At 52.8% G+C, this 25,872-nt stretch overlaps 1 protein-coding gene across 9 annotated transcripts in view; it reads right to left on the bottom strand.

The window, feature by feature from the left end:
- Positions 1-25,872, bottom strand: part of NRF1 (nuclear respiratory factor 1) — a 73,861-nt gene that overhangs the window by 32,902 nt on the left and 15,087 nt on the right. For 3 of the 9 annotated variants that reach the window (XM_050710707.1, XM_035571243.2, XM_035571238.2), the window contains exons 2-7: positions 15,127-15,358; positions 11,716-11,830; positions 9,636-9,762; positions 8,908-9,048; positions 2,111-2,269; positions 936-1,133 (exon numbers count right to left, since the gene is read on the bottom strand). In XM_050710707.1, coding sequence (XP_050566664.1) covers positions 936-1,133; positions 2,111-2,269; positions 8,908-9,048; positions 9,636-9,762; positions 11,716-11,830; positions 15,127-15,349 — 963 coding nt within the window. In that variant the 5' untranslated portion in view covers positions 15,350-15,358. Of the gene's footprint in view, positions 1-935; positions 1,134-2,110; positions 2,270-8,907; positions 9,049-9,635; positions 9,763-11,715; positions 11,831-15,126; positions 15,359-15,678; positions 19,865-25,872 lie in introns of those variants that run through there. The other 6 variants (XM_035571240.1, XM_035571241.1, XM_050710699.1 and 3 more) reach the window with 5 other exon arrangements.

Genomic DNA, 25,872 nt, shown 5'->3' with positions numbered 1-25,872 from the left:
GCAAACATTAGTCCATCCTCACTACCCCGCTGGCTTTGGAAATTACACTTTCCCTATTTAACAGCTGGGAAAAGGCAAAATCTGGGAGATGTGCAGCTTTGTTTCTAAGCAGAATTAAACCTGTAGGTGCTAGAAAGTCGATGAGATCTCAGGTGCTGGGCACCTAAGAGAATACTATCAAGGGGAAAATGTCTGCTAGCAGGTGAGCAAACAGAAGCAGTCTGGCATGTCTGCTGGGCCTTGGGGGAGCAGAAAGCTGGGCCAATTCACTGAAAAGCTTTCATTTGAAAAGCAAACAAAAAAAAAAAACAAAAGCAAAACAAAAATAAAGTCCACGTCCTGAGCTGCCAGAAGCTGCCGCCCCACATGGAGAAGGGAATACAGCAGCAGCAACTTCTGCTGTGAATCCCCTAAAGCGGTCTAACAGACATCCTTCCCTCAGGGGGCAGCTTGAGAATTACAATATTTATATCTTACACACTTCAGGTGTAAGAGCAGGGGACGCAGAAGTACCTAATGCCATGGATTAAGGTAGATTTCATGCCGTTAAAGAAAAGCAGTCCCATCACGTTTCCTCCCGTCACTTCATCCCACGGCCACCACAGGTTTTGTGTGGCCAGATGAGCTGTGTGTCTGTCTGTGAACGGGTTAGTAAGACCCAGGTCAGACCCTGAACTACTTGACCAAATAGCTGCAGGTCTGTCCGTGCTGCCACAACAGGAGAGCAAGGGACAGGAGCTGGGAAGAGAGAGGATGGGACTGCTCCTTTGAGCAGGAGCACTGGCTTAATGAGCCAGAGGGCTGAGACATTGATAAAGAGAATTCCTGAAGGACAAGGCCAGCTACCAAAAGGGGTTTGCTCTAAACCACCTCCTAGAGGCAGGCAAGTTGATCCTGAGCCAGTTGTGCTGGGAACGCTGGAGGGCTTTTCTCACCTGGATGAGGGACACGGTGCCATCGGGGTTGCTGAAGGTTTGTACCACTGTCTGTGACGGCACCAGGTGCGCTATGCTGTGTGTGGTCGTGGTCTGCTGCTGCGTCTGCTGGTCCTCGAACGCGTAGAGCAGGTCCTCACGGCCATGCTGCTTGTAGCAGTTCTTCACGATAGTCCGCAACGCCTGGGTCCACGACACCTACGAGGAGAATCAGAAAGGAGTTGAGAGCGTGTAAAAACTTTTCTGAACCGCTCCAATGCTGCTACTGCTGTGATTTGCATGCTTACCTTTACTGGGCGCTTTTCAATAAATCCTCAAACAAGATGCCCCCAGTACCTAACCCCTCCATCCCCTCATTCCCCAGGACTCAGAAATTACCCTGAGCCACTGCATTTCTATGCGTGGATACAGAATGAGCATACTTGACCAAAGGAGGGCATATTTCTCAATGAAATCTCAATGAAATTTCTCTGCCTTGAAATCTTAAAGAATTGAGGCCAACACACAGAAAACCACCTCCACCTTGAAAGAGCTGAGGACGCAGCACCATTTCCAGCCCCCCAGGCATCCCTCCCCACCCAACCAGATCCGCATCAGCACTGCCCTCACACCCTGGTAGCCTTTTTTTTGCGTCTCCTTGTGACAGGTTGGTGACAACATCACCTGTGTAGGATCCACAGCTGTAAGTGACACCCAACCACCTGATACCAAGCCCTCTTCATCCATTCTCTCACTTCTTTTTTTCCTGGCTCCACCACACATCTTTGATCACTCCCCTTTAAGCACAAAGGTCCCTGCTCAGGATGGGACAGTAAACCCTTCAAGGGCTCCACGAGGCCGCAACACAGACTCTGTAGTAAATGAGCTGCATACTTGGAGAGTTGACTGGTCTTAGGCTGGGCAGGCTGCTTCAAAAGGCCACAGAGATGAGCAGGTGATGCAACTAGCAAGGAAGACACCCGCTGCAGAAAGAGATGTGCTTCAAATACCTGCTCGTCACACCACGCAGGCAGGGACAGAGCAGGTTGAACGCTACACCTCTCATCTCATTGCTCTCCCGAGCTCGATGTCTGACACTAAGCCAAGGAAGGGCTGATGATGCAGTTTCTTCCATCACTCAAGGGAAAGAAAAACGGCTCCCCCAAAAACTGAAGGCAGACCCATGGGACACCCACCCGCTGCTTCTGTTCCTCCGTGCGGACATCGCTGCGGACGTTGGCCCACGGGATGTCCTCAGGCCACCAGATGGGCTTGCAGCTCTCCTTGCCCCAGCCTGGCTTGCCGCGACCTGTGGAGTATTTCAGCATCTCCGGGATGAAAGCTCGCAGCTGTGCCTGGAACAAAGCACATAAGATGATGTTTAGGAACTCATCTCTGGTAGTTTTGAGATGTGTAGCACAAAGTTACTGCATTTCATTTCCATCCTGCTGGAAACATGACCTGGAAGAGGCCTGCGTGCCCCGGACAAACAAATCCTGTATCATCTTCTCCCAAGTCTCAGCTGAGAGGAGCTTACTAGATTATGGAACAGCAGAAACAAAATGAATCCAACTAGAATAAGGCAAAACACGCTGTACTAGCACGCTTTTTGGTTTAAACACTACCACGAAGAGAGCTAACCAACCTGAAAGGGGAAATAAAACAATTAAAACAATGCAGGACAAAAAAAATTAAAAGAAAAAACATTCAATGTCCCTACAGCTGCAAGAAGTCACTTGTGAGCTGATGTACATTTTACGTTGATGTTGCAAAGAGGACAGAGCTTCAGTGAGCTTCTCCAACTTAAAGACACTCTTACCTGTTCTTCCCTACCCCTGCAGAACATATCACACACTGGACTGATTTTCTGAATCTGTTTTTAACTTCTCCCCCAGCGGGGACACCTTTCAACCCAATTGTGCTTTTCCTTAGCACCCACGGAAACCGGCCAGCTGGTGGCTGCCTTTACCATCAGCAGACCATGCCTTAGAAGGAGAGATTTGCACAGCAAATTGAGCAGGCACGTCACCAAGAGCAGCTAACGTCCTTAGAGTCATCTACTAGAAGACAGAACTCACAGAGGGTGCTGTGGCACGTTTGGGTTTTGTCCTGGGCACTGCCTGGAGGTGCAGGAGGAGGCTGGTGCAGCCGCAGAGCTGAGCGGGAAGAGCACGACCGCACACACCAAATTAAAACGTGTTAACTTCAAGCTAACTAGTTGCATTTCAGAATGCCTCCCTGCATCCCTTCGGAACTTGCCGTAAAAGCCATTTGAGTTCTGCTGTCCTGGCGTGCAGTATCTGTCAGAGGAACGGGAGGCTGCAGAGCACCTGACCCCGCAGCACCCCACTAAACGCATCATGACCTGCGGCAGCTCTTCAGGGCGCAGGGCTGCTCTTCGAGGCCAGAGCCCCACCGCAAGATGTGATGTTGGGCTCTAGTTTACAAATCTAAGGAGAAAAACCGAAGTGTGTTTTGATAAAAAACAAGCAATTCATTTGAATGCATGATTTGCTGCTTGCACAGTTCGCAGCAGCGGCTAGGGACTTTACAGGCAATAAAAGTCCAGCGTACTCGTGGGTCTGGACATGGTGTGTCTGCTGCCACCCTAAAAGAAGCTCTGCTGCTCAGCGAAGGTGCTGCATTTCAGCTCCTGCAGTGCTCCTGAGCTAACAGCAAGCTCAGGAATGGGCCAGAGCCTGCTAGAGATGGAGCAGCCCGTCCGGAGCAGCCCCCACCACCCCAAGGGCATCCTCAACCGTCTCAGGGACGGTGAACCAAACCCCGATTTATAAACAGGGCACAGAACAGCCACCAGCTCGCCCGTGCCCATACACAGGTCAACCACTGCAGTGTCTTCCCTTCCAGCCCACGACGCAGCCTCCAGGTCGGTGAGGTTTGCTCGGCCCAACAAACCTGCTGGTGGCATCGAGTCGCCCGGTGCGACAACGGTTAAAAGTCTCCTTCCCAGAATCGCTGCCTGCAAGCCGTGCTCCTCGTTACCAGATGGATTAATTACTGGTCCCGGGGAGTTCAGCAGCTCGAGCTACTCAAGGCACTTGTTAAGGAGGGCTCACCTTTAATCCGCCAGGGAGACAATCAGCAGCGACGCTGCAGCCTGCTCCAGCACCAGGACATCTCTAATTAGTGCCGTAACGAGACCTCACCCTGGCAGCTCGCAGGGGTCTGCCACAGGCACCGAGACAAAGACCCCGCGTGTCTCAGAGGGCGCAGCCGGGAGAAGCTGCTGCAGTCGCTTCTGGGACAGCCACCTTTCTGCCGGCTCCAGCCACAAACCACCCAAAAAGCAAGCCTCTTCCCAAAAAGCAAGCCTCTCCCCAAAAAGCACGCAGCTCACTCTGGTTTGCACCGTTGTAAGCTCTGGGAAAGGCTCCTGTAATCTCTAGCACCGAGAGAAGCTGTAGGAAAGTCTCCTCGACAGCTCCCAAAAGTAGAAGAGGGCAAAGGAGCAACGGCAGCAAAGCCCCCGGGTACTTTGTTCACTCGCCCTTCTGTTTTTTGGTAAAATATATATAAATACATGTATTTATTTAAACGTTCAGGTTACAAAGCAAGGCATCTTCCAAGGCTGTGGCACAGCGCTGCCAGCAGGGAGCCCTGGGACTGCTTTTCCCCAGCTCAGAGGACAGCCGGCACCCGCTGAACTGCCCCCACCAACGCCCTGCTGGTCCCCCCACGGAGGGGTCTGCTCACAGATTTATTTATTTTTGTGCAAATCTACCTTCTTTTCCGCCCTGAAACAGTGGTCAAGTCATAAATCGGAAGTGCTGAGGAGTTCTAAAGGGTCAGAGGGGCGCGTCTGGGGACCGGGCAGGATCACCACTGCTCGTTCTTGCTGGAAACGATGCACGACGCAGGCTCTGAGCTGAAATACTGCAAAAGCAGCGTTCTTCTCTCACCCTGGGGTGCCTCCGCTGCGAAACAGGGATGCTCTCCCTCCTCCACACCCCAACGGCCTGCTGGGACAGCAGAAACACGTTGTCCCCATACCACATCTCCGATGGGGACCGGGGGGAGCACCACCCAAGCCTTGCACCTGGGCGATGGGGTCCAGCACGCAGGCTTGGCCCTGATCCCTGTCAAAAGGTTCTGAAAGCCACAGACAGAGCAGATACTGCCCTTCAGTGCCTGGCGTCTGCTGCCTGCAGCCTGGCACGCAGAGATATCTGCTGTTTGGGCTAAAGCTTTCTGCACAGCACCGCGCAAACAGGCGTCGAGTGCAATTTTTTGAGGCCAAGATAAGCTTTGCTGGCTTGTGTAAGCACGCTGCAAACCACAGGTGCGCATTAGGTTAAGAAAAGCGAAATTAAAGAACAAAGAAGTGAAAATTAAAGCGAAATTAAAGAACAAAACACCCGCTCAGAAAAGGAACAACAACTTCTAGTGCCTCTCAGAGAGCTGACTGGTGCTCTGGCCTCAGCATCACCCGACCTTCCTCCTCCGTGCTATCAGCGAGCCACAGAGAACAACAAGGCTGAGTTTTTACGGGCAAACTCAGCTCTGCCGTGGTGTGCACGTCGCCAAAGCCCGTAAAGCAACGAGCCTCCTCTGTAAAATGGCTCCAGGGTAAAAGCCCCGCTGCAATGCCTTTTTTTTTTTTTGCACAGCTGAGGTGGGCGATGCTCTTCGCTCGGAAGCATCTTTGCTCAGCAAAGGCTTTATTTCCCTCTAGAGCACCAAGGAAGCAGAGCAATTAAACAGAGAGTGATTTTCACCTCTCCCTTTGAGGAGCCAACGCCTCTGCCACCTGCCTGCAGCCACCTGCAGCTGCTCGGAGCAGGGGCTTCGCTTCTCCCCTCCCAGAGACACCTCTGAATTGTGCTGCCCAATTGATACTCGTAAATATTTTGGTTTTCCACGGGGCCTTGTAGCATCTAGTCAAAAAAGCTCATTTCTTGCTAGCAGATAACGAGAATTCCACCAGCAGCTCTGGGAATCCAAATTCCTACAAAAACCAACAGCGTCTCCAGCCACGCACCAGGCTGCAGGGATCTGGGAGTCAGCAGCAGCACCACCGCCTCTAACTGATGTATTTCAAATCCCATTGTGGCAAAAAGAAAAAATAAAAACTGACAGTATTGCAGCCTCATCACGCTCAGCTTATCTGCGTTGTGTTTCTATTTTAAAAGTTTGGCCCCGAGTCTGGCAAAAACTACACAGCAGCTGGACTCCTTCAAGAGCAAAATTATCTCATACCCACCACACGCACCATCCTTACTGCCTGAATTTTGACAAGGAGGAACACCTGCTGCGTTGTGAAAACCCACCCGGGAGTCTGTAGTGCTGTCAGTTAAATCTGGTGATCTGTCCTCAGACGGCCTGCAGGCGTTCCAGGATTGCAGATTTTTAAAAGACAATTTACAAAAGGCAAGGCTGCCCCCAGCCCCAGCCAGCCTGGCCTTGGGCACCCCCAGGGATGGGGCAGCCCCAGCTCCTCGGGGCAGCCTGGGCCAGGGCCTCACCGCCCTCAGAGTGAAGAATTTCTTCCTAATCTCTAATCTAAACCTACCTTCCTTCAGATTAAAGCCATTCCCCGTGTCCTACCCCTACCCCCCGGCACAGAGTCCCTCCCCAGCTCTCCTGCAGCCCCTTCAGGCCCTGGCAGCCCGCTGGGAGCTCTCCCCGGAGCCTTCTCCTCTCCAGGCTGAGCACCCCCAGCTCCCTCAGCCTGGCCCCACAGCAGAGGGGCTCCAGCCCTTTTTGATCACCCTCCAACACCCCGAGGTCGTTTCTCCTCAGGGCTGCTCTCCATCAATTCTCCACCCAGCCTGGTTTTATGTTTGGGATCGCCCCAGCCAGGCCCACCTCTCAAATCTGCCCAGGTCGCCCTGTCCACAGCTTTGGAAAAGCCTTCACAAAGCTGTTCTGATTTACATATCAGAAGGAAGAAGGCTCTTCCTAACGGGAGGCTTGTTTTACCATAACACAGAACGGGAGGACTTGAGATAAGAGGCTCCAAGTTGCTGTGCTGTTGCATCAGCAGGCTGTGTTCGTGATGACAGAAGGCCCTGCAAAATATGGAGGGGGGAGGAAAAAGCATTTCTGGTTTAAGAGAGCTGCAAGGAGCCTGGGAACAAAGGAGTAGGGTACCTTGGAAAAAAAGAAAAAAGCCCTGCCAGCAACTACTGCCTTAGACTGGAGAGCTGCTTCACACATGGACACACAAAGCAACCAAACCCCAGGGGCAACGTGGCTCGGCCAAATCTTTGTGCAAGGTTTCCTGAAGACCAAGGCCATGTCATACTTGCAAGGAAAGAAACAAAATCTGTTATTGTTATCTTAACGTGAAAAGTATTAGTGTTTTATTCAGAGATTTTAGGAGGGGGGTTGCATAGCCACGTCCGGAGGAAAAGCAGAGAACACTTCAGCACTCCTTAATGTCAAAATATTTAATTTCCAACTCTATCATAACAAATAAACGATTTGTATTATAAATCCAGTGGAAGGTCTCTCTGAAGTGAGAGCTTGTCACTTCTACTGCTGCTTTGATGGCACGTGCAACGTTAACAGCCAAGGAGACCTTTTTACGGACCCGTTTATGCTTGCACATATTCCGCACATTGCGAACCAATTTCTCAGACGTGTCACTGGTTTGCAAAAACTGGACTTCCTGATCTTATTCACCCGCCTTCACCGCTCTTATTTCTTTCACTAGCAATGGCTCATTTCCTTGTTATTTCCTCAGAGCCCACACGCTGCGGGTGCAGGCACCTTCACTGCTCACACCATGCGGGGATGGCTTCGCTCTGCCTGAAAAAAATCCACTGCGATGTCTCCTTCTCCTTGTTTTTAAGTCCTAGGCACTTCTGTTTAATTACTACAATGACGAGGCGACAGAGAAACTTTTTGTTCGCTAATCTGAATGCCAGACCTCCACACGGTGTTCTTAGAGTAAGAGAAGAGACCACCAAAACAGCAGGCTGTCTCCAGTTTGGGAAACCATTAAGCACCCAAACCAAAAGCTGCCTTCCAACAGCTCAGCTCTGAGCCACCCTGCGAGTACCAGCCCGGCGGCTTACAAAACTAGCAACTAAGTTTTGCCCTGCGTTGTCACGGATTAGGAATGTGATCTGTAATACCTTGGCCAAGGCACAGGAGCTTTTGTAAAACTGCATGAGAAAGCGTGAGCGCGTCTGATTATACCCAAGCACAGGAGCTGGTGTTGTGACCAGCACGTGATCGTTCTGCAGAGCACAGGGGAAGCCAGCACACCTTTGCTCTGTCACACTGCTGGTACGTTGCCCCAAAGCCCCCAGCCTCTCCATCTTGCTGCTGGCTTTCAGCATTTTAAATAGGTTACAGTGCGTCACGCTGAGTTGAGGTCCTGCATCCCCAAGGAAGGAGAATTCCCTGCAGGATCCCTCCCACACCAAGGAAGCTTCCCTGGGGGGCCCCCTCTCCTTTTCCCCAGCAGTAATGGGGTCGGCAAGGGGCTGGACGTGGACAGAAAGGGAGTCCCCCACATCCCTAGGGCAGACAACTCCCTGGCTCCATCAGCAATATCTCGAGGTTTGACGTGGAGTTAAGCAATTAACAAGCTCTTCTCTGCTCCAGCCCACGGCAGGAAGAGGAGGATGGAGGGAACTAGAGCACACAAGAAACATCCAAGGAGGATAAGCCAAAACGGTACTGCAAAAGCCACCTTCCTGACCTCAGTGCCTAAAAATCACTGCGAAGTGGAGAACAAATAGCTTCTCTGTTCACAGCACATGGGAGGTGAGAAGAACAGCTCAAAGGGGAATGCTCCCAGCAGCCTGACCTTGAGTCCTGACACGCATCTCTGCTGCTGCATGCAGAAAATAAGCACCAATAACAAAGCTTCACGGCTAACTTCTATCTGAGCTGTCACAGTCCCTTGGGAAAGAAGAGATTAAGTGCATCCCCTGGGGATGTAGACATAAGCTCACTGTAAGGTGCCAAATCTCTCTCTCTCTCTGGTTCTGCCAAGTTTCTGCCGTGTCTGCCTGCTTACCTGGGTCATCTTGTCCACTGAGACAGGAATGCCGTCGATGGTGAGGGGTGGCAGCTCCGAGTTAACCTCCTGAGGCGCGGGAGCATGCTCCGCTAGCGCAGACTCCAGGTCTTCCAGAATCATGCTCTTGTACTTGCGTACCTGTGGGGAATCGTTAAGCTCAGGTAAACAAGGTAAGGAGCACCAGGAGAGGGGAGGGTGAGGAGGCAGGGCCAGCTGCCTTCCCCAGGGCGCTGCGGAACAGAAGGAGCAAACAACGACACAGCTGGCAAGTAAAAACACCCACGGGCCCTGAAGACTTGGCTGCATCAGAGAGCTGATGATGAAATGTCAAGTAACGCCACCAAGTGGAAGCATTTACGGGACTAAAAGAAAAGTTCAGAAGCAAGACTTAGCACAGGCAGGATCTGCTCCGTTCACTGCCTGGTCTGCGGCAAGGTGCGAGCACTGATAGCTGAGCTGAGTTCAAGGACACGACACTACCTGTCCGCCCGAGTTTTAATCGAGGCTATTCGGCCCTGGTGAGATGTTCTAGGCAACCAGCACTGACATAGAGAAGACAGGACCTCACTGCTAGACTCACGTCCATACAACCGGAACTCCTATCTCCAGGGTCTTAAACATGACCTCCAGATGGCTACCAGGCCTGCAAAGCTGCCTGGAGCCAAAATTAAAGCTGTGGAGAAGGTGAACAATTTATGATACAACCTCTTCCTGTAGACACCTACCACATTTTCTAAGGGTGCAGCTCCAAATACTTTGAAGACGGGGTTGGGTTTGGAGGGTGAGATGCACAGGACGATGGCCTGCTGCCCCACTCTGGTGGTGTACTCATCCAGCGTTGCTCGGAGCTTCCTGAAACAGAGGCACGAAGCAGTGAGCAGCTATCAGCTGCTGATGGAAACACAACCCTTCGCGTTGTGAAGTCCCTTTCTTAATGCCCCCCATTCACAAACCAGGTGAGAAGCAGAGCCCCAGCTGGTCAGATCAGCCACACGGTGCTGCCCTGCTCCCGCAGGCCTGCTGTGCTCCCTGCAGCCCCACGGCAGCTCAAATATCAATTATTCTCCCCGCTCTCCTTTTTTCCATTGAGGCACAAAGTAAAGAGAAATCAGCAGAGCAGCAAAGCCGAGGACAGCGGGGGTCTGCGGATCCACTCTGTCACTGGCTAAGTTCGTCAGTGATACAGAAATTGTAAGGTAAAGAACATTTTAACAAAAGAGGACTGCAAACAGGTTATTTTACACTCAGCCCCATAACAGCACATTAAAATTCCCTAGTACCAAAGCCCTACTCGAACCAGAACCGTAGGCACTCAACTGACAGCTACACAACAGGCAAGAACCAGAAATATTGCAACAGCTAAGCACAGGGAACCCACGTACTCCAACACCTGCCACATCAGCAGGTCCCTTTGGAATGATCTCTCTGTAGGAAGAAAATGTTCCATCGTACACTTTCCTCCTCTTATTAACTTCCAAGCAACGCAAGAGAACGTGTCGGAAACTTTGGCAGAACCTCATTAAGCAGGGGAGAAGCAGCAGCTACCACCAGGCAACGTGAGCACGGCCATAAGACGACAGGTTAGTCTCTGTCCTGGTCATTTCAGGACCTGCTGCTAGCAGCAGACACGATGCCAAAGCACCATCGCCAGCTCCGCAGAGATCCCAGAATCAGACACTAACCTCCCACCTGCTGCACGCTGGTGCTTGGTGTTTACACAAACTCATTAAACTGGTCAGAGTGCACAGAAATTATGCATTTTGACGGTGTTTTACACGTAATAAAATGAAGCTGCTGCGTGAAGGGAGAAGTAATTCCTCTACAGAGGAGTCTCTTTTAAAATATATTGTTCCCATTTCGAGAGATTAAAAAATTTGCTCTCCAGAAACACTGCACAAACGTGGCTGAGTCAGCAGAGGAGGGGGGAAGGAAAAATGAAATGAAGGTACAAAAGAAAGGGAGCCCATTCCAGGAAATACTATTTAACGCTAACCCTGCCGTATTCCTCTCCACTTTGGTCACGTGCAAAGGGTGTTGTAGGACTCAGCAGGTGAATAAGCAGAACATAAGGAAACCAACTTAATTTCTCACCAACTTTGCAAGGAGAGGAAGAAAAAGTGACACTGGCCTTCCCTACTTCAGGGTGCTCAGTGTGCCTGCAGGAGGAAGCCAGCAAGTATCAGAGGCTGACAAATACACCAACTCTTTTGATACAACCCAATTAAGGCCAGAACAGTTAAAAAAAGCTAAAATTGTCTTCTTCCAAAACTTTCTAAGTGGTATCAGCCAATATTTACAGATGTTTCCTAAGGACAGAATTGCAGGTGATCTTCAGAGGCTTGCAGAACACCTGCGCAGTCACTCCAGCACCAGTGCTCCTTGGTGGCCAGCAGGTGGGCGGACACGCTCAGAGCACTCGTGATGCAGCACCCCAAGGGCTACAGGGGCTTCTGCCCACAGAGTTGTACAGCTTCTAAAGCCAAAGAGGGTCTGGATCAGCTTTAATGGGCATCTCCCCTCAGCTCTCCTGCAGCCCTGTGCACTGCAGGCTGGGTCAGTCTTCAGTGTGGATTCCACCACGACGGTCACGTCAGCCCCAGTGATCAGAACACCACGTTAAAAATGAGCAAAGCAATGATTTGACCCATTTCCCCAAGTTAAAATACAGCTCGTGGGTTCCAGAAGAGATGCCCCAGACTCCTCAAGCTGGAGGACTTGTGGGCAGCACGTGGTCTCGTCACCGACGGCACTGGAAACGATCAAGGATGCAGACCAAGGTGTCAGGGTGCAGGCAGGAGTCCTTACCGTAGCAAACGCGTCTGCTGCCTCTTGCGGATCGACGGGTTGGATTCAAAAACGTGGGGTCGCTTTCGTTTTTTACCCGTTGCCACCGCAGCGGCTGCTGCCATCCCCACGGGGCCTGGAAATCAAACCACACAGGGTGAATCAGCGCGCACAGCTCAGGATCTGGCCCCCCAGGGACAGCCCTAAGATCTCAGCTCGGGGGCATCCGCCCTGGACCAGGCTGACCCCAAATCCCCTGGGCTCCCTCCTCTCAGCATCAACGAGTGCATCAAAAGGGTCTCCAGTTCTCCAGACTGGCAAGCCCCGGCTCAGTCTCCGGTGAAAGTCACAGATTTTACTCCAGAGTTGTTCTTCCAATCGTGTAATTATGTATTTCATTTTCCAAACACACTGAAAAACTCAAGCACTCCAGGAGCTTAAACAGCCAACTGCAATCGAGGAGGTCCTGGCAGCAGGTGAGGAGATGCTTGGTACACAGCCAGGAATCCTGCTCAGCCACCGCAGCTACAGCGTTAGGGGCCTGTGGCTCTCCCTGGGGATTAAAGACCAGCTCTGACGGGAAAGAAATTGTAAATCCACAATAACTGGCAGCGTCCCACAACGGGCCCCGAAGCACAGCAAGGACCACGGCAGTGCAGAGCTATTGCTTTCACGGTCACACTTCGGACAGTCTGTGTAATGGGAAGTTAATTAAGTTAGATGAAGTATCACGGAATCACAGAAGGGTTTGGGGTGGAAGGGACCCTACAAGCCCAGCCAGTCCCAGCCCCTGCCACGGGCACAACTCCTGCCCCCAGCCCCATCCAGCCTGGCCTTGGGCACTGCCAGGGATGGGGCAGCCCCAGCTCCTCTGGGCAGCCTGCGCCAGGGCTTCATCACCCTCATAATAAAGAATTTCTTCTTATATCTGGTCTAAATCTCCCCTCTTTCAGGTTAAAACCCTTACCTCTTATCTTATTACTACATGTCTTCACAAAAAGTCTCTCAATTTTTCTTTTAAGCCCCCTTTAGGCTCAGGAAGGCCGCTATGAAGTCTCCCCAGAGCCTTCTCCTCTCCAGGCTGAGCACCCCCAGCTCCCTCAGCCTGGCCCCACAGCAGAGGGGCTCCAGCCCCTTCACCATCCTCGTGGCCTCCTCTGGACCCATTTTACCAGGTCCATGTCTTCCTGGTGCCGGCTTTACTAGGTGAACCAAGCGACACGCAGTGAATTGCGCTTTATCAGCGATCTCATGGTCTCTAACGCAGGCTTCAGGACTTGCCTCTGACTCCCGAGCAGCCCCCACAGTTGCTCTGCGTGGTTTCTCCACGTCTCAGAGGACAAAGACCACATCAGGCGGCCCAAAAGCTCTGCACCTTTGTGTTTAACAAAGACACAGCCACTGGGGCAGGAAGCCCTTCGCTACCAAACCCATGGCACCAGAGCAGTGTCAGATGTCTGCGTTTTCCCTAGGCAGGACACGGCTCGGGGCTGACACCGCCACCCCACTTTTGGTGATCAGTAGCGACCAGGGTGCTACCTGCCACAGGTACACCGAGCCCTGCAGTGCTGTGTTGTCCTGTGTGGGGGAAAAAAGGATGAAAACACTGATTTGGGGGACTGGAGAAACACTGGCTGCAAAGAAGCTGCGCTGCGTGCAGGTTTTGGGCTGGGAGAGTTGGGGCCAGGCTGCTGCCCGCTGCCCACAGCTGGGGTGCAGCAGGACCCTCCTGCAACCCCCGATGGGTCTGGCAGGCTGCTGGAAAGGAAAAGCAAAACCTTTCGGGAGCTGAGGCTGTCAAAAGAATAAGCAAAGGGACTGGGATGCTCGGCAGGACAGCACTCAGGACCACGAAGCTGCGAGAGTGATCGTGCAGGCACAGCAGAGCTCCAGGAGGGACTGTGCATGGTCAAGGCACAGCTTTGTACGGCGCAGCTCAAGCAGGTTTCGCGTCAGTGTGTCAGCCCAACCTCAAGGAAAATAAAGCCGAGAAGATATCAAGTAAATAAAGCAGAAATGGATGAGATGGGCATGCAATGCGTGACAAAGGAGGGGGCCAGGCTTCGGTGCGCTGGGGAGGAAGGGCTGGCGGTAGCGGAGGAGGCAGAAGTTAGAGAAGGGCAGGAGACCCGAGTCAGTCAGGTTTTGGGTTTAACTACCAAAGCAGCAGCTGGGCAGTCAGACCCACGTGGAGGTGCCACAACAGAAAGCGACGGCGAAGGGGAGAGGCAAAGGTGCAGATGGGAGGAGGTAAAATCAAAAATCCTGGTGGAACTTAAACAGAAAAGCACCGCGCGATGGGCAAGCAAAGCAGAAGAGCGCTTCGGGATCTAGGACAAAGGGAAGGGACGAGGGCAAGTTTACTTCCCAAATTTGGGGTGGTTTTAGGACACTTTCAATGGATCGAAAGTGGCAGATGCCCACGAGCAGCAGCAGCCCGGCTCCCAGAGGTGGCAGCAGTTCCCCAGCCCTGCCGTGCTCTGCTGAAACTTCTGTACAAGTTTCAAACCCCCGCCAGTAACCTCTACTCAAACATCTCCTCTCCGTTTCTATCTGCTCTTATATCTTTCTTAACGCACGTGATCCGACTCCTCTCGTGTCATACAAGCGCAGAAAAGCTTCTCCAGGAACATTTTTGCCTTTTCACGACTCTCTACAGAGACTCCGAAAGGTTTTACTTACTTGTTGAGACAACCTATAGGCAAGTCTTCCTGTCAAAGCTGTTTATATAGCAAGGGTTCATTGCTTAGCGTGTCTGTATACCCCTTAGCAGGGACACTCACTGCACCAGGAGTGCTGACACACTTCAGCTGCTTTCCACAACTTCACAGGTTCCATGAAGCATTATTCCTCAGATACGGAGTTCACGAGTGCTTATTTATCGCTGCGTTTTTCTACTAGGGAGGTAGATTCACTACAAGGCAAATGTTGAGGGTGCTTGGCAGGGGCTTTGCTGGAAGGAGCTGGTGATCCTGAAATACTTTTCCATTCCAGATACGCCAGCACCGCTTGTGGCATCTCCTTGGGAAAGCCCTAGCACGTGAGCGCCCTGGCTACGCAGAGCTGCGTGGCACTGTTGGGTTATTTTGGCTGTTGTTTACGTGGGGATGAAATAAGCTTGCTCTCTGACATATTTGGTATTTTAGCTTCACTTTGGAGGCAGAATGTACTTGGGGCCTTTGCATTGTACACACCAATCTCTTATTCCCAGCGCCTGCACAGCACACACCGACAAGGCGACGTGGCTCAGCTCAGCAACATCCAAGCAAGCAGCAGGGCTTGCGAGGAATTGCTCTCAGAGCTGGAGCAATAAATAAGCATCCACAGCATCCCGGGGGGTGAAAAGACCGCCTGGCCCCCCAAAACGCTGTTTGGGACCTCTGTACGAGCACGACATCGGGGGAACAACACCAAGCATCCCGCGGGCGTTACCTGCCGCGGCCAAGTGCGCCGTGACCTCGTCGGCAGCCGTGGAGTTGAGGATGTCAGAGTCATCGTAGGAGGTGTCCTCGGGGGAAGACGGCGAGTCTTCGTCCGCGCTCAGCATGCTGTGCTCCGTGTAGGTGGCCACGTGGACCTGCTGCACCTGCTGGGCCACTGCGTGGGCCTCGATGGTGGCCATGTGCTCTGTTTGAGTCACCCCGTGTTCTTCCATCAATAGAGGCTGTGAAGGGAGACAAAAAAAAAATCACAGGACAGGCGTTAGGGACACTGATGCACCATAAGGGTGCAGGAGCAGCAGGAGGTTTCTGAGCCAGCTAGGTGAGCAGGCTGTGACCAGGAGGGAACAGAATACCTCCCCTCGTGGTCTCCTGCAGGAGGGAAATAACCTCACCAGGAGGAAGAGGAGGAACTTGGAAGTGTTTGGAGAAAATCCCTGCTTCCAAACAGCACACACAGCACCCAGAGGCAGGCGTCTTTGCTGGAGGGAAGGTTTTTAAGGAACCTGGTAACCCTGAGATGAAGAGCCCTGCCCACACGTACCTGCCCAAAGCTGGAACTCAGTTCTGCCTCTCCTGGACCGAGCTGTAAGGGGAGATGCTCAGCGGCAGTGCTCAGCCCCGCTCCTCTGGCCTCAGCAGCTCAGCGTCACGCCGAGAGCACAGCTCACGAGCAGCAGGCTGCGTCCTACAGACTTTTGCTGCCTTACTTTCTAGAGGCCAGAAGCAGGCACAATCCTTACCAGCTAAGCACAAACGTTACATAAAGCATATTTAAATTATCTAGTGGTAAAGCACTGAGTAAAGTAGCAGCTTACATGGTCAGCAGTGCACTGGACCATGCAGCATGAGCATAAATCTGGGCAGAGGGAACACGACAGGAAGGGCTCGGGTATTTTCAGTGTATATCTACAATATGTAGGTGGCAAAGAACTGCACATCACACGCTACCGCATCACACCAGCAGGGCTTCTTGGAGTTCTGACCCCGCAAATACAGCCACTGAATTAAAAACTCTTCGCCAACACCCTCTTCGTGGAAATCTGTTCAGCTTTTTGGGAGGAGAGAGCCTGGCTGCAGGGCCGGGTAGCTGCCCCACGAGCTCCAACAAGAGATGCCATCGCACCCGGCTTTGCGCTTCCAAAGCTTTCAGTAACTTATCAAAATAATCAACAGACTTATGGCGACCAAAAAAAAAAAACACAAAAAAAACAACACATCATCATGACCACCATGCAAGGCAATGGCAGGAACGATGGGACCAGGAGGAAGAGCACTTGGCCAGGGTTATTTTGGCCAACCTAGCCAGCAGCCAGAACGCAGAAAGAATAAGACTTGACACCTTGCAAGAGAGATGATTACAAACGTGGGACACTCCGTGGAAGAATCGGAGGAGAGTGGAGGACACCTTACAAATTGAGGTGTTTGGTGGAAGGCAAAAGGAGGCCAAAGGAGAGAACCAGAGTCTTGTGCTGAATTTGGGAGAGAGTAAGAAGGGACGAGGCACGTCCAAGGCTGTAGCATCTTCTGCAGCGGCTTTTAAGCAGCACAAGCTCGGAAGCCAGGAACCGACTGCCGCAGACAAGGAACAGAGGAACAGGCATGGTGGGAAGCAGCCAGTATTTAGATGCACTTATTTCTACCTCAAACCCCCTGACCAAGGAGCTGAAACATGACAGATTTCCCCCCCATCACCAGCTGGTTTCCAGTGGCTCGCTTCCAGGTGCCTTACGATGCCTTTTGTACCTCAGCGTACCGAACGTTACGGGCAGCTCTTCCAAAGGCAGTTCCAGCTCCGAGACACCAAAACCAAGGACGCAATTATTTTAGAGAGCCCCACCCTCAGAACAGGACACTTTCCAAAATCGTTTTCTGCAGTTGATTCAAGCACACCTGTGTTGACGAACAAAAGCTGCACCTCAAACACGGGGAGAACGTCCCCTGGGCAGCACCAAGGGCAAGCTCCCTGCTCAAACGTCATCGAACGGGGACGAGATGAAGTTTCTGGAGCAGCAGCGAGACCAAGACATTGAAAGGAGGCTTGAAAGGAGCCAAGCAAGCCACTGGGCACACCACCGGAACACCTGTTATCGCGACAGCACTGCATAGATCACGATAACGCACGCGTGCCGATCCTGCCCTACCTCTGGCTGCAATCCATCACCTCCTGAGGACCTGTCCAGCTGGCCAAGATGTTTGCAGCCACCCTGTTCCTCGTGAAAAGGCCGTGGGCAGCTCGGCAGGCCGACATGCTCAACGGAGAGCTCCCCGGCCGGCAGACCCTAGGCTTTAGGAGGAGGGAGCTCCGCATCCATGCGCACAACGCTCGTTCTTCCTCTGTCCTCCTAAGACATTTCGGCACGGCTTCTTGCTTACAAACACGAAGAAATCCAGCTAGATCTTTCCGAAGCGTTACTGAACTTCCCAAAAAGCCAAAAATAATCTCCAAAGCATTTCACCCCGCTCAATGCTGTCTGCTCATCCGGAATCCAGAGCGTAGCCAACTCCTCGCGAAGCACCAGCCTCCCTCCAGCGACTACAGAGAAAAGCCTCAGCTGCTGCCTTCCAGCTTCGATACCGTGGGTTCACGGCTCGCAGAAAAGGATCCGGGGCATGGATGGAATCCTTTTACTTTGTGTCTGTAGGGCTGGTTTCTCTCCTACACGCCTCTAATAACAAGAGGCACGTGAAATGAAAGAGCTCCTATATTCCTTGTGGAGCATCAGAGCCGACCCCGTTAATTTGGCCTCCTCCAACACAGCGGGATGGAGGCAGAGGGGAACCGCAGGTATTTATGTAGGAGATTTTCATTCTTGGGGTGCCCGCATTGCTGTAGTGCACAGCAATAGCCTAAATGTTGGGGTGAGGCTGGTCTGCGAGCCCCAGCTCGGGGGAGAGTGATTAAAACCAGAGAGCTGTGCTCCCAAGCGTTTGGGAGGAAGGGTTTGCTCCCACGTTTACTCACACACCTGGCTGGTGTGCAAGCCCACTGAGGCTACAGCTAAAGCCAAACCACTTTCCAGCTCACAATCTGCCCTAAAAGAGGCTAACGGAGCTGGATGCTGTTGTCCAGCCCTCCTTACACACCAGACCATAACGTCAAAACCATCCCAAAACAGTAAGTCAAATACCGTCATTAAGGCAGGGCCTCAGATGCTGACGCACGTTGAAGGAAAGTGAAAATTTCTGGTTGAAACGAGTCAACCGTAATCTTCTTCCCAGGGCCTTATTTTGCCATTGCCACGGAAAAAACAGGGGGAGCGTGGCAGAGATTTCACACCAAACCTTAACAGAGCAGCTCAGTGGGCCAGGGTTTCCTGAAAGGGTACACTGCTGCTTTCTCCGTAGCGCCATACACCTTTAAGGACTTCTATTAAAATAAAAAAGTGTAATAACATTACCAGAATATAACCACCAAAGTGCAGTACCCACCCAGCTCACTGGGAAACAAGCCTGCGAGGTGACCGAAGCTTCAGGCACCGTTTTCTTTAGGAGGAAAGGTGCTCGGATCGAGGCACTCTACTCTTGACACCCCTCAGAACGACGCTGTTCTTATAAATAAAACTGGTCGTAGACTGAAACCGCTGGGCCACGTGTTCTTGAGTCGGCAAGGGTCACCGAGAGCAGTGCTTCTCATGGGCAGTGTGTTCACATCGGTGTCTGCTCTTGGTTTTCTGGGCACGCATCCTGCACAGTGCCTGGTTGAAGCGTGGCAGATTTGGAAATGGTTGCGTCCAGCTACAGTCTCGGATAAATCCAGCAACTGGGATAAATCCAGGGGTCTTGCTAGTGATTACGTAGAGGTGAAGCCCACTCGATTCCAACCAGACCTAACAGACTCCCAGAAGCGCAGCCTGGCTGAGGCTGGGGGCACCTCGGGTCCTCCTGGTCCCCCCCCAGTTGTGCACATGGCAGTGCCACAAGCTCCAGTAACTCATTTCCAGGTCGTAATTGGAATTAATTCCAGTTTAACCAGACAGCTGACTTCACCTGATGTAGACTTTCTACTTTTCCAACCTCCACACTCTTCCTATCCGCACGTTTTCCTTCCAGAAAGGTCCCAAACGTCCCCAAAGTCACAGACCAAAGGGCACAAGCCTTGTAGCTGTGTTGAAACCTCAGGTAGTTACTCGTATTCTTCACATACTCACGGTATTCCCGCAGGGTTCCTGACACTCAGGCTTTGTGAGCAGGCACCTCACCTGAAGTTTCCGCTGGCCATTACCAAATGACTGATTTATTCCAGAAATGAGCATTCACCATTCCAGAAAAGCCATGTTTATTCCTGTCGTACCTCATAAGCGAGAGCAGTTTCAGGTGTAAGGAAACCCTCACAGCACGACGATGCCTGCTAAGACATTTCCTGGTGGTTGTAGCTCAGTTCAGAAGCCTTGGTCAGCAGCCAGAAGTATTTTTATAGTCATTTAAAGCGCTTAAAGAAATTATGAGGATAAAGCCCTCTGCTGAGGATTCATCACCGTGTCGGGGTCCCTCTGCTGCGCCGTCGGCTGCGATCGGTGGCTGCTGGCACCAGAGCTGGAAGAAAACCAGGCGCAGGAGGAGCACAGCAACCCAAAACAGCAGAACACAACACAAACCCCATGAATTCTACATTAAATTCAAAGCCACGTGGATTAAAACAGAGGTCTCATCTACTCAGTGCAATCTGTGGTGTGGACGTAAAGAGAAGGAACCAGATCGACCCCAAACCATGCAGGCTGCCCTCCCGGACGAGCTCTCCTCTACCAAGCTTCATGTGGCCACACGGGTGCTTTACTGAGCCAAAAATAAAGTGTCCACACCAGAACAAGCTGATGAGGCACGCCAGCCCGGCTGGAAAAACCCTTACCAGACATGGCCTGAGCTTATTTTTATCCTTCAGAGCACTCTGGGTGCTGTAGGCAGCCAGCCTTGTGGTGAGCATGCCAAATTCCCCCAGCACTTCACATCGGGTGGCTCAATTTTTTTTTATACCAGCTCACCCAGCACCACGCCTGGCTCACCTGAAACCCCGCTCAGATTGACCATGAAATTAAGAGCTGCTGGGCCTGACGTCTTTGGCAGGTGAAATAATTTTAGAATGGATGCAAAACCACGGATCATGGGGAGGATGAAACGGCGGCTGCAGGGCACCGAGGCGCAGGGGCCGGCCTTACACCTTTCTGTACGGGGTAAGCACGGGACTGGCAGCTTCCAGTCCTCGAATTTTCCCCTGTGTAGACACACACGCTTTTCCAGAAGGCACTCGATGAGCAATCAATGTCAGCAGTTACCTCGTTTAATAGACTCGTTAGCCTTTCCAGCACAGGGTGCTGGCCCTGTACTCGTTTTACACCAACCCTCTCCTCTTCCCAGCAGGGAGACGGAGCAGAAAGGCTGGGTTACACGACCCACCTGGTGCTCTCCGAAGAACTGGCCTTCAATTGCTGAAAAGAGCTTAAATTTTGATGATATAGCAGCAAACTAGATGCCACGGGAAGCAGCACCGAGTGAAGAAGAGGGGCACTAAGCTTGCATCAGCTCCTAGCCCTGAAAGAGCGAGGCAGCCTGCATCAGGCTGCTCCTCATCCTCCTCCCATCACCCCAACTCCGTACCTAAAGGTGTGAGGGTGCAGCAGCACCCCCAGAGGCACGGCTCTCCCCAGCACGAGCTGTTTCCTCAGTAAGGCATAACTCAGCCTGCTAGGTAGCAACAGACCCACCTGAAGTTAATTTAGAGGGCTTATCCAAGAGGGGGCCAATTTTACATACACGCTCTCACCAATAATCCCTCTGGCTCATTTCCTAATTTGTTTCGAAGGAACAGCACCGCTCCTGTTGGGTTTGTGGTTTTTTTTTTCCTCTTTCCTAACCCATTTTCTGGTTGATTCCCTCGCTGTGCTCAGCGCCAGCTCCTTATCGCCAACCCTGCTCCGCACGGAAAATCGGCACGTCGCGCTTCGCCGTCTGGCGCTGCACAGCCCCGTCTCAAGACCAGTTTAAAAAAGGAAAAAAATAAAAAAAAAAATCTGCCTCATTATTCAAGCCGGGCACCCTCCTCGTGGCTTTAACTTCAATGGAACGCTGCTCCATGCTCAGAGAGCTGATGTCTTCCAGAAAACGTGCAACACCTCCCTTCCCTTTCTTCCACTTTTTTTTTTTTGTGTGTGTGTGAAGCCGACAAGCATCTGGAGTTTAATACACCCTTAATGGCTTCAAGCCTCCCCTGTAAATAAATCGCTCGCTCCGCATTAAACAACCAACATCACACTGGCACTTTTGTTCTCGGGGGCTATTGTGGAGCGGGAAGCAACGGGGCCGCTGTGATCTGGGTGTGCTAAATCCCCTGCAGCAGCTCCGCAGGCTTTGGGCATCCAGCAGCACCTCTGCGAGGAAAGGGGCCTCTCCAGCAGCTCGGAGCCGTTTGCTGCTCGGCTTCTCTCCTTCCCCCGGCTTGGAGGGGAGCCACGGGGTCTGCTCGGTAAGCGCCGCGATGCTCAGCACCATCCCCTGGCCGCCAGCAGGGTCGCACGGTGAAGGCCTCCAAAATGTTGGCACGTGGAGCCTCGCTCCCCAGCCCCGTTGGTTTACGCGGCAGCAGGTACAGCAGAGCACATGGCCCACCTTTATTTCAAGAACTGGGGGGAGAAAGAAACTGCTTGCAGCTGGAACAGCTCCTCCTGCCACCGTGACCGTCGCCTAAGGGGGGAAATCTCAAATACCTTCGGTGATCCGGGCCAAGGCGACGGGGAGTTTTTCAGCTAACTGCCGTGGGTCATCCTGCACGCGTGAAATCAGATTAAAAAGCACTTCCTATGCACTTACCGCCCGAGGTTGTTTTATTTTAGAAGCTATTTCAAACTGCTGCTGTATGTCCAGATAAATTCTGAGCTCCCTGCGAAGACAGCCTGGAATAATTCCTAAGTGAAAAATGATCCAGGGAGAAATTAATCATCCGCCATTTACTAATAAAATAAAGCCCTGTTTGGGTGTAATTACACATCTGAAATTGCCTGGCACTGCTTTTTGCTCTTCTGGCACGAAGCCCCCTGTGCAGTTTTTAAGGCACATAGATGCTTCCTGGTCCTGTCAGCATCCCCGCAGCGGACCCCGGAGGTTGTACTCACCACGAGGAATTAACCTCGCCCAGAAACACAGACCAAGAAAATCACGGCTGCCACCCAAACCTCGTTAGCCTCGTGTCTAGCAGCCTCTAGTAGCCAGAAACTGGCCGTTTCTGACAGGTCCTGAGACTGTCTGAATTGGAGGAGCTGCCAGCCCCTAGCTGAGGACCAGAGGACAGCCTCTAAGCGAGCTCCGGGCTCACGGCTGGCCTGGCCACACTCCTCCTCCACCTGGGAGCAGAGCCGATCACTGCCTGGGCATCACATCAAGCGAAACGGGGCCGCCCCCATCCAGCCCGGCTCGCAGGGCATTTCCAAAACCACTTCCAGGTGGAGCTCACGGTTCCGTGGGAAGCGACGCCTCTCGCGGCCCCGCCACCGCATGCGGCCAGACACAACCCAGGCCCCCTCCCGCCTCTTAGAGGGGAGAAAAAGAGGAACTCGCGTCCTCCCTAAAAGGAGGCTTCAGACTCTGGGTGTCAGATGGAGCCCTCTCCACCGCATCCATCCGTCACGCTGCGCTGGCATCTCCCATGGGTTAAACATCAGTCCACGCGTTCACCTTTACGACGAGCATGATACCATTGCTCCGTAACAGCGCGCCTCCACGGGGCTGCCACTGCAGGTTCGATAAGGAAACAACGCCATTAATCAGGGGCGAGACTGATCGCTACCTTTATCACCACCCTCCCTCATTTAAACGCACAAGTCCTGTTCCTGTGGGAAACGCTCTCCCCTTGCTCACGGAGAGGATTTGCTGGCCCGAGCCTCGCTCCAACAAAACCCGGCTTTGCTTGGCAAAGCTCGTGGCACTCCAAAGACGTGCGAGGCTTCAGGCAGGGCCAGCTGCCCGGGGCTGATCCCGTGCACACCCTGCACGACGGCAAGGTGACAGATGCCAGCCTTCACCGTGCCCATCAGGACCGAAGCTAACGCCGTATTTCGTGCTGGCTCACGGCGGCACGGGGACAGCAGCCACGGCGACCCAAGCTCTAAGAGGGACTGAAACCACCCAGCTCTCGTTCCACAGCGTCCTCCTGTGGCACAATACAATTAGCCTTTTAATTAGGGTGGAAACGCAATCCCTACGCTACCAGTTGCGGCATTAAAAAAGTCCTAAAAAAATAAATTCCAGGGAACCAAACCAAAACCCCCTCCATTACTGCGCTCGTTTCGTCACCAGCTCACCTAGAAGAACAAACACATCGCACTGCGGGAAACGCTGCCTGGAAAAGAGACAAACGGGATCTTGCACACATTTATTAGGAGCACGAGCTCCTATTTGCTGAAGTTTCTGCTGAAAGCCATCATTTGGAAACGAGACAGGCCGCTCATCCCGCAACGGGCGCTGCGATTTGCAGCCGGTCCTTTCTGCGGTTTTAACTTCACATCTGTAGCACCAACCGCTGCCAGATCTGCCTTTTTCTCCTCTTTTTCTCCCAAATTTTAGGCAGTTTAATTTTATTTCTTCCCCCCAGCATCCACGAGGAATGCCTGGGGCAGAGCTGACCCCCTGCAGGACGCGGTCCGACACGCGCCCAGGCGCCGTGCCGTACGCCAAGCACTGGCCTCGGAGGTAGCGCCACGTCAACGCACGCATCCTGCCACTTCCAGAACCGCTCAGAAACCCCAGTTCCAAATTATTTCGCTCCGAACTGTACAGCCAGAAGTCATTCCAACCGAGTTAGCCACCTCCAGCTGATAGGGCTTTGTAATTACCAGCCAGCGCTCCGTCCTCACGCCGAGGGGAACCACACACAAAGAAAACGCTTCTTCTAAAGATCTTATTCTGCCTAAGCTTTTTTCCTCTCTTCTTTTCCCAAAAGCTGTTCAAGAGGAGGAGCTGTGCACGTGAGGGCCTCCAGACACAGCCTCTGACACCCGCTGTGGGATGTGCCAGCCGGAGGAAGGCAGCCGTGCGCTCTGCTCCGTTTGGGGACGCTCCTCCGGGCTCACAGGACGGCGCTCGAGCCTCGAGCACAGCCGGGCTCGGGTCCGCACCCGTAAAACCCAGGATTCCTCCTCCTCAGCTCCAAGCCCACCGACGGGCAAAGCTCCTCAGCAGAAAGCCTGAAGGGAAGGAGAAAAACCCAAAGAGGGAAATGTGCCCCATGCAGGACAGGCACCGCGTGCTGGGAACGCCCGGCACAGCCGCGGCTGTGAACGGGGCAGGATGAGGATCTGAATTTTCCAACAGAGGCTGCATCTACAGCTCGGCTCAAAAGATTTCTCTGCAAGTTACCTCCGCCTGCGGGCTGGATTTAAGTCCGGGTTTGAACTTGTTTCCCTCCATGGGACTGACAAGGAGCCCATGAACCCGGCCACCTGAAATTACAGCGCTCACCACACAGCCGGTCTCCCTGCAGGTGAGGCTGAACTCGAGAGCAAGGAATTTGAGAACAGAACAGAAAATGGAGCACAAGATTTAATTGCTGCCATGTCCTGCATTTTAGAGGTCTTTGGCTTTTCCTCACCCTCATTTTTGGGGTGTAAGCACTGCGGCCACCACAGAACGCACGCCACTTCCCTCTCGGGCAGGAGACCACCTTACTGCTTTCCCTGCCGTGAACACTCACGGTGCAGAAATAAAAAGCCTGGAACAAACAACTCGCAGCCCAGGGCAAACACCCGAAGAGCTTCGACCCAGAGAGCTCTTCCTAGGGAGAAAGGGAGCAGCAGCACGAGCCCCTTCCCCTTCAGGGGAGGACCTGGGAGCACAAGGATCCTCTCCGTGCCCAAGCAGAGCAGGAGGCTCCAACGGCTGAAGCCAAAAATAAACTCACGGGGAGAATTAATTTACACAGCACAGAGGATGTCGCAATGTAAATACGGCACGGAGACTCCGGGGCTGTGGTCTTGCAAGTATTTTTGACCCAGACAATGGGGAGGTTTCCCAAGCCTCGGAGTCATCCCCGTTTGATGAGTTTAATTAGGCGGTTACGTAACGAGCGGTGGGTGGGAATCCTTCTTTTTCGGGTTGCGTTACTCGGTCGCGCTGCTTACAAGCGAAAGGCACGCTCTGGAAGGGAAAATATTTTGGGTTTTCCCACCTACGGGTTTGGAATGGGACAAATTGTGGAAACGCACTGAAAAAGCTCCACGTGGCCATCGGTGCGCAGAGCCTGAGCGATCCACTTGTTGCTTACGGGCCGTACAGACAGCACGGGGAGCAAAAGGACGAAGTAACTCACGCATCTCCCCTCCACGCAGCCTCACAGAGGCAAAAAAGCAATCCACACCTGACCAAAATAACGCACACGGGCAAGCAGAGGCCGAGCCCTGCGCCAGGAGCAGGACGCACCGCTCTCCTACCCGCTTTCGTACCCTGCCGCTACCCGCTGGAAGCAGCACGGTCTTTAAAGAAGGATGAAAAAAAATTTAAAAAAGGAATCTTTGGACTCCCCAGTTCTACAGAGGCAGTGCTCGGGGGGAGCACACCTTCCACCCAAAGCGCTCTGAGTCTCTGCCCGTCTGTCCCAGAGGAGGATAAAGAAGCGTTTCGGTGACGTCCGGACGTCGGCGTGCACCACGCCGCCTTCCGCCCTCCTGCACGCTCCACGCGGCGCAGCCTCCACCTCCCCGGTTTCTGTCCGTCCGACGGGAGACCCGTCCGCAGCAAACCACCGGCTGGATGT

This window comes from Cygnus atratus, chromosome 1 (genome assembly GCF_013377495.2).
Source record: "Cygnus atratus isolate AKBS03 ecotype Queensland, Australia chromosome 1, CAtr_DNAZoo_HiC_assembly, whole genome shotgun sequence".
Classification (NCBI taxonomy): Eukaryota; Metazoa; Chordata; class Aves; order Anseriformes; family Anatidae; genus Cygnus; species Cygnus atratus.
Note: the sequence above shows the minus strand (reverse complement) of the source record. Positions and strands in the feature narration are given on the sequence as shown.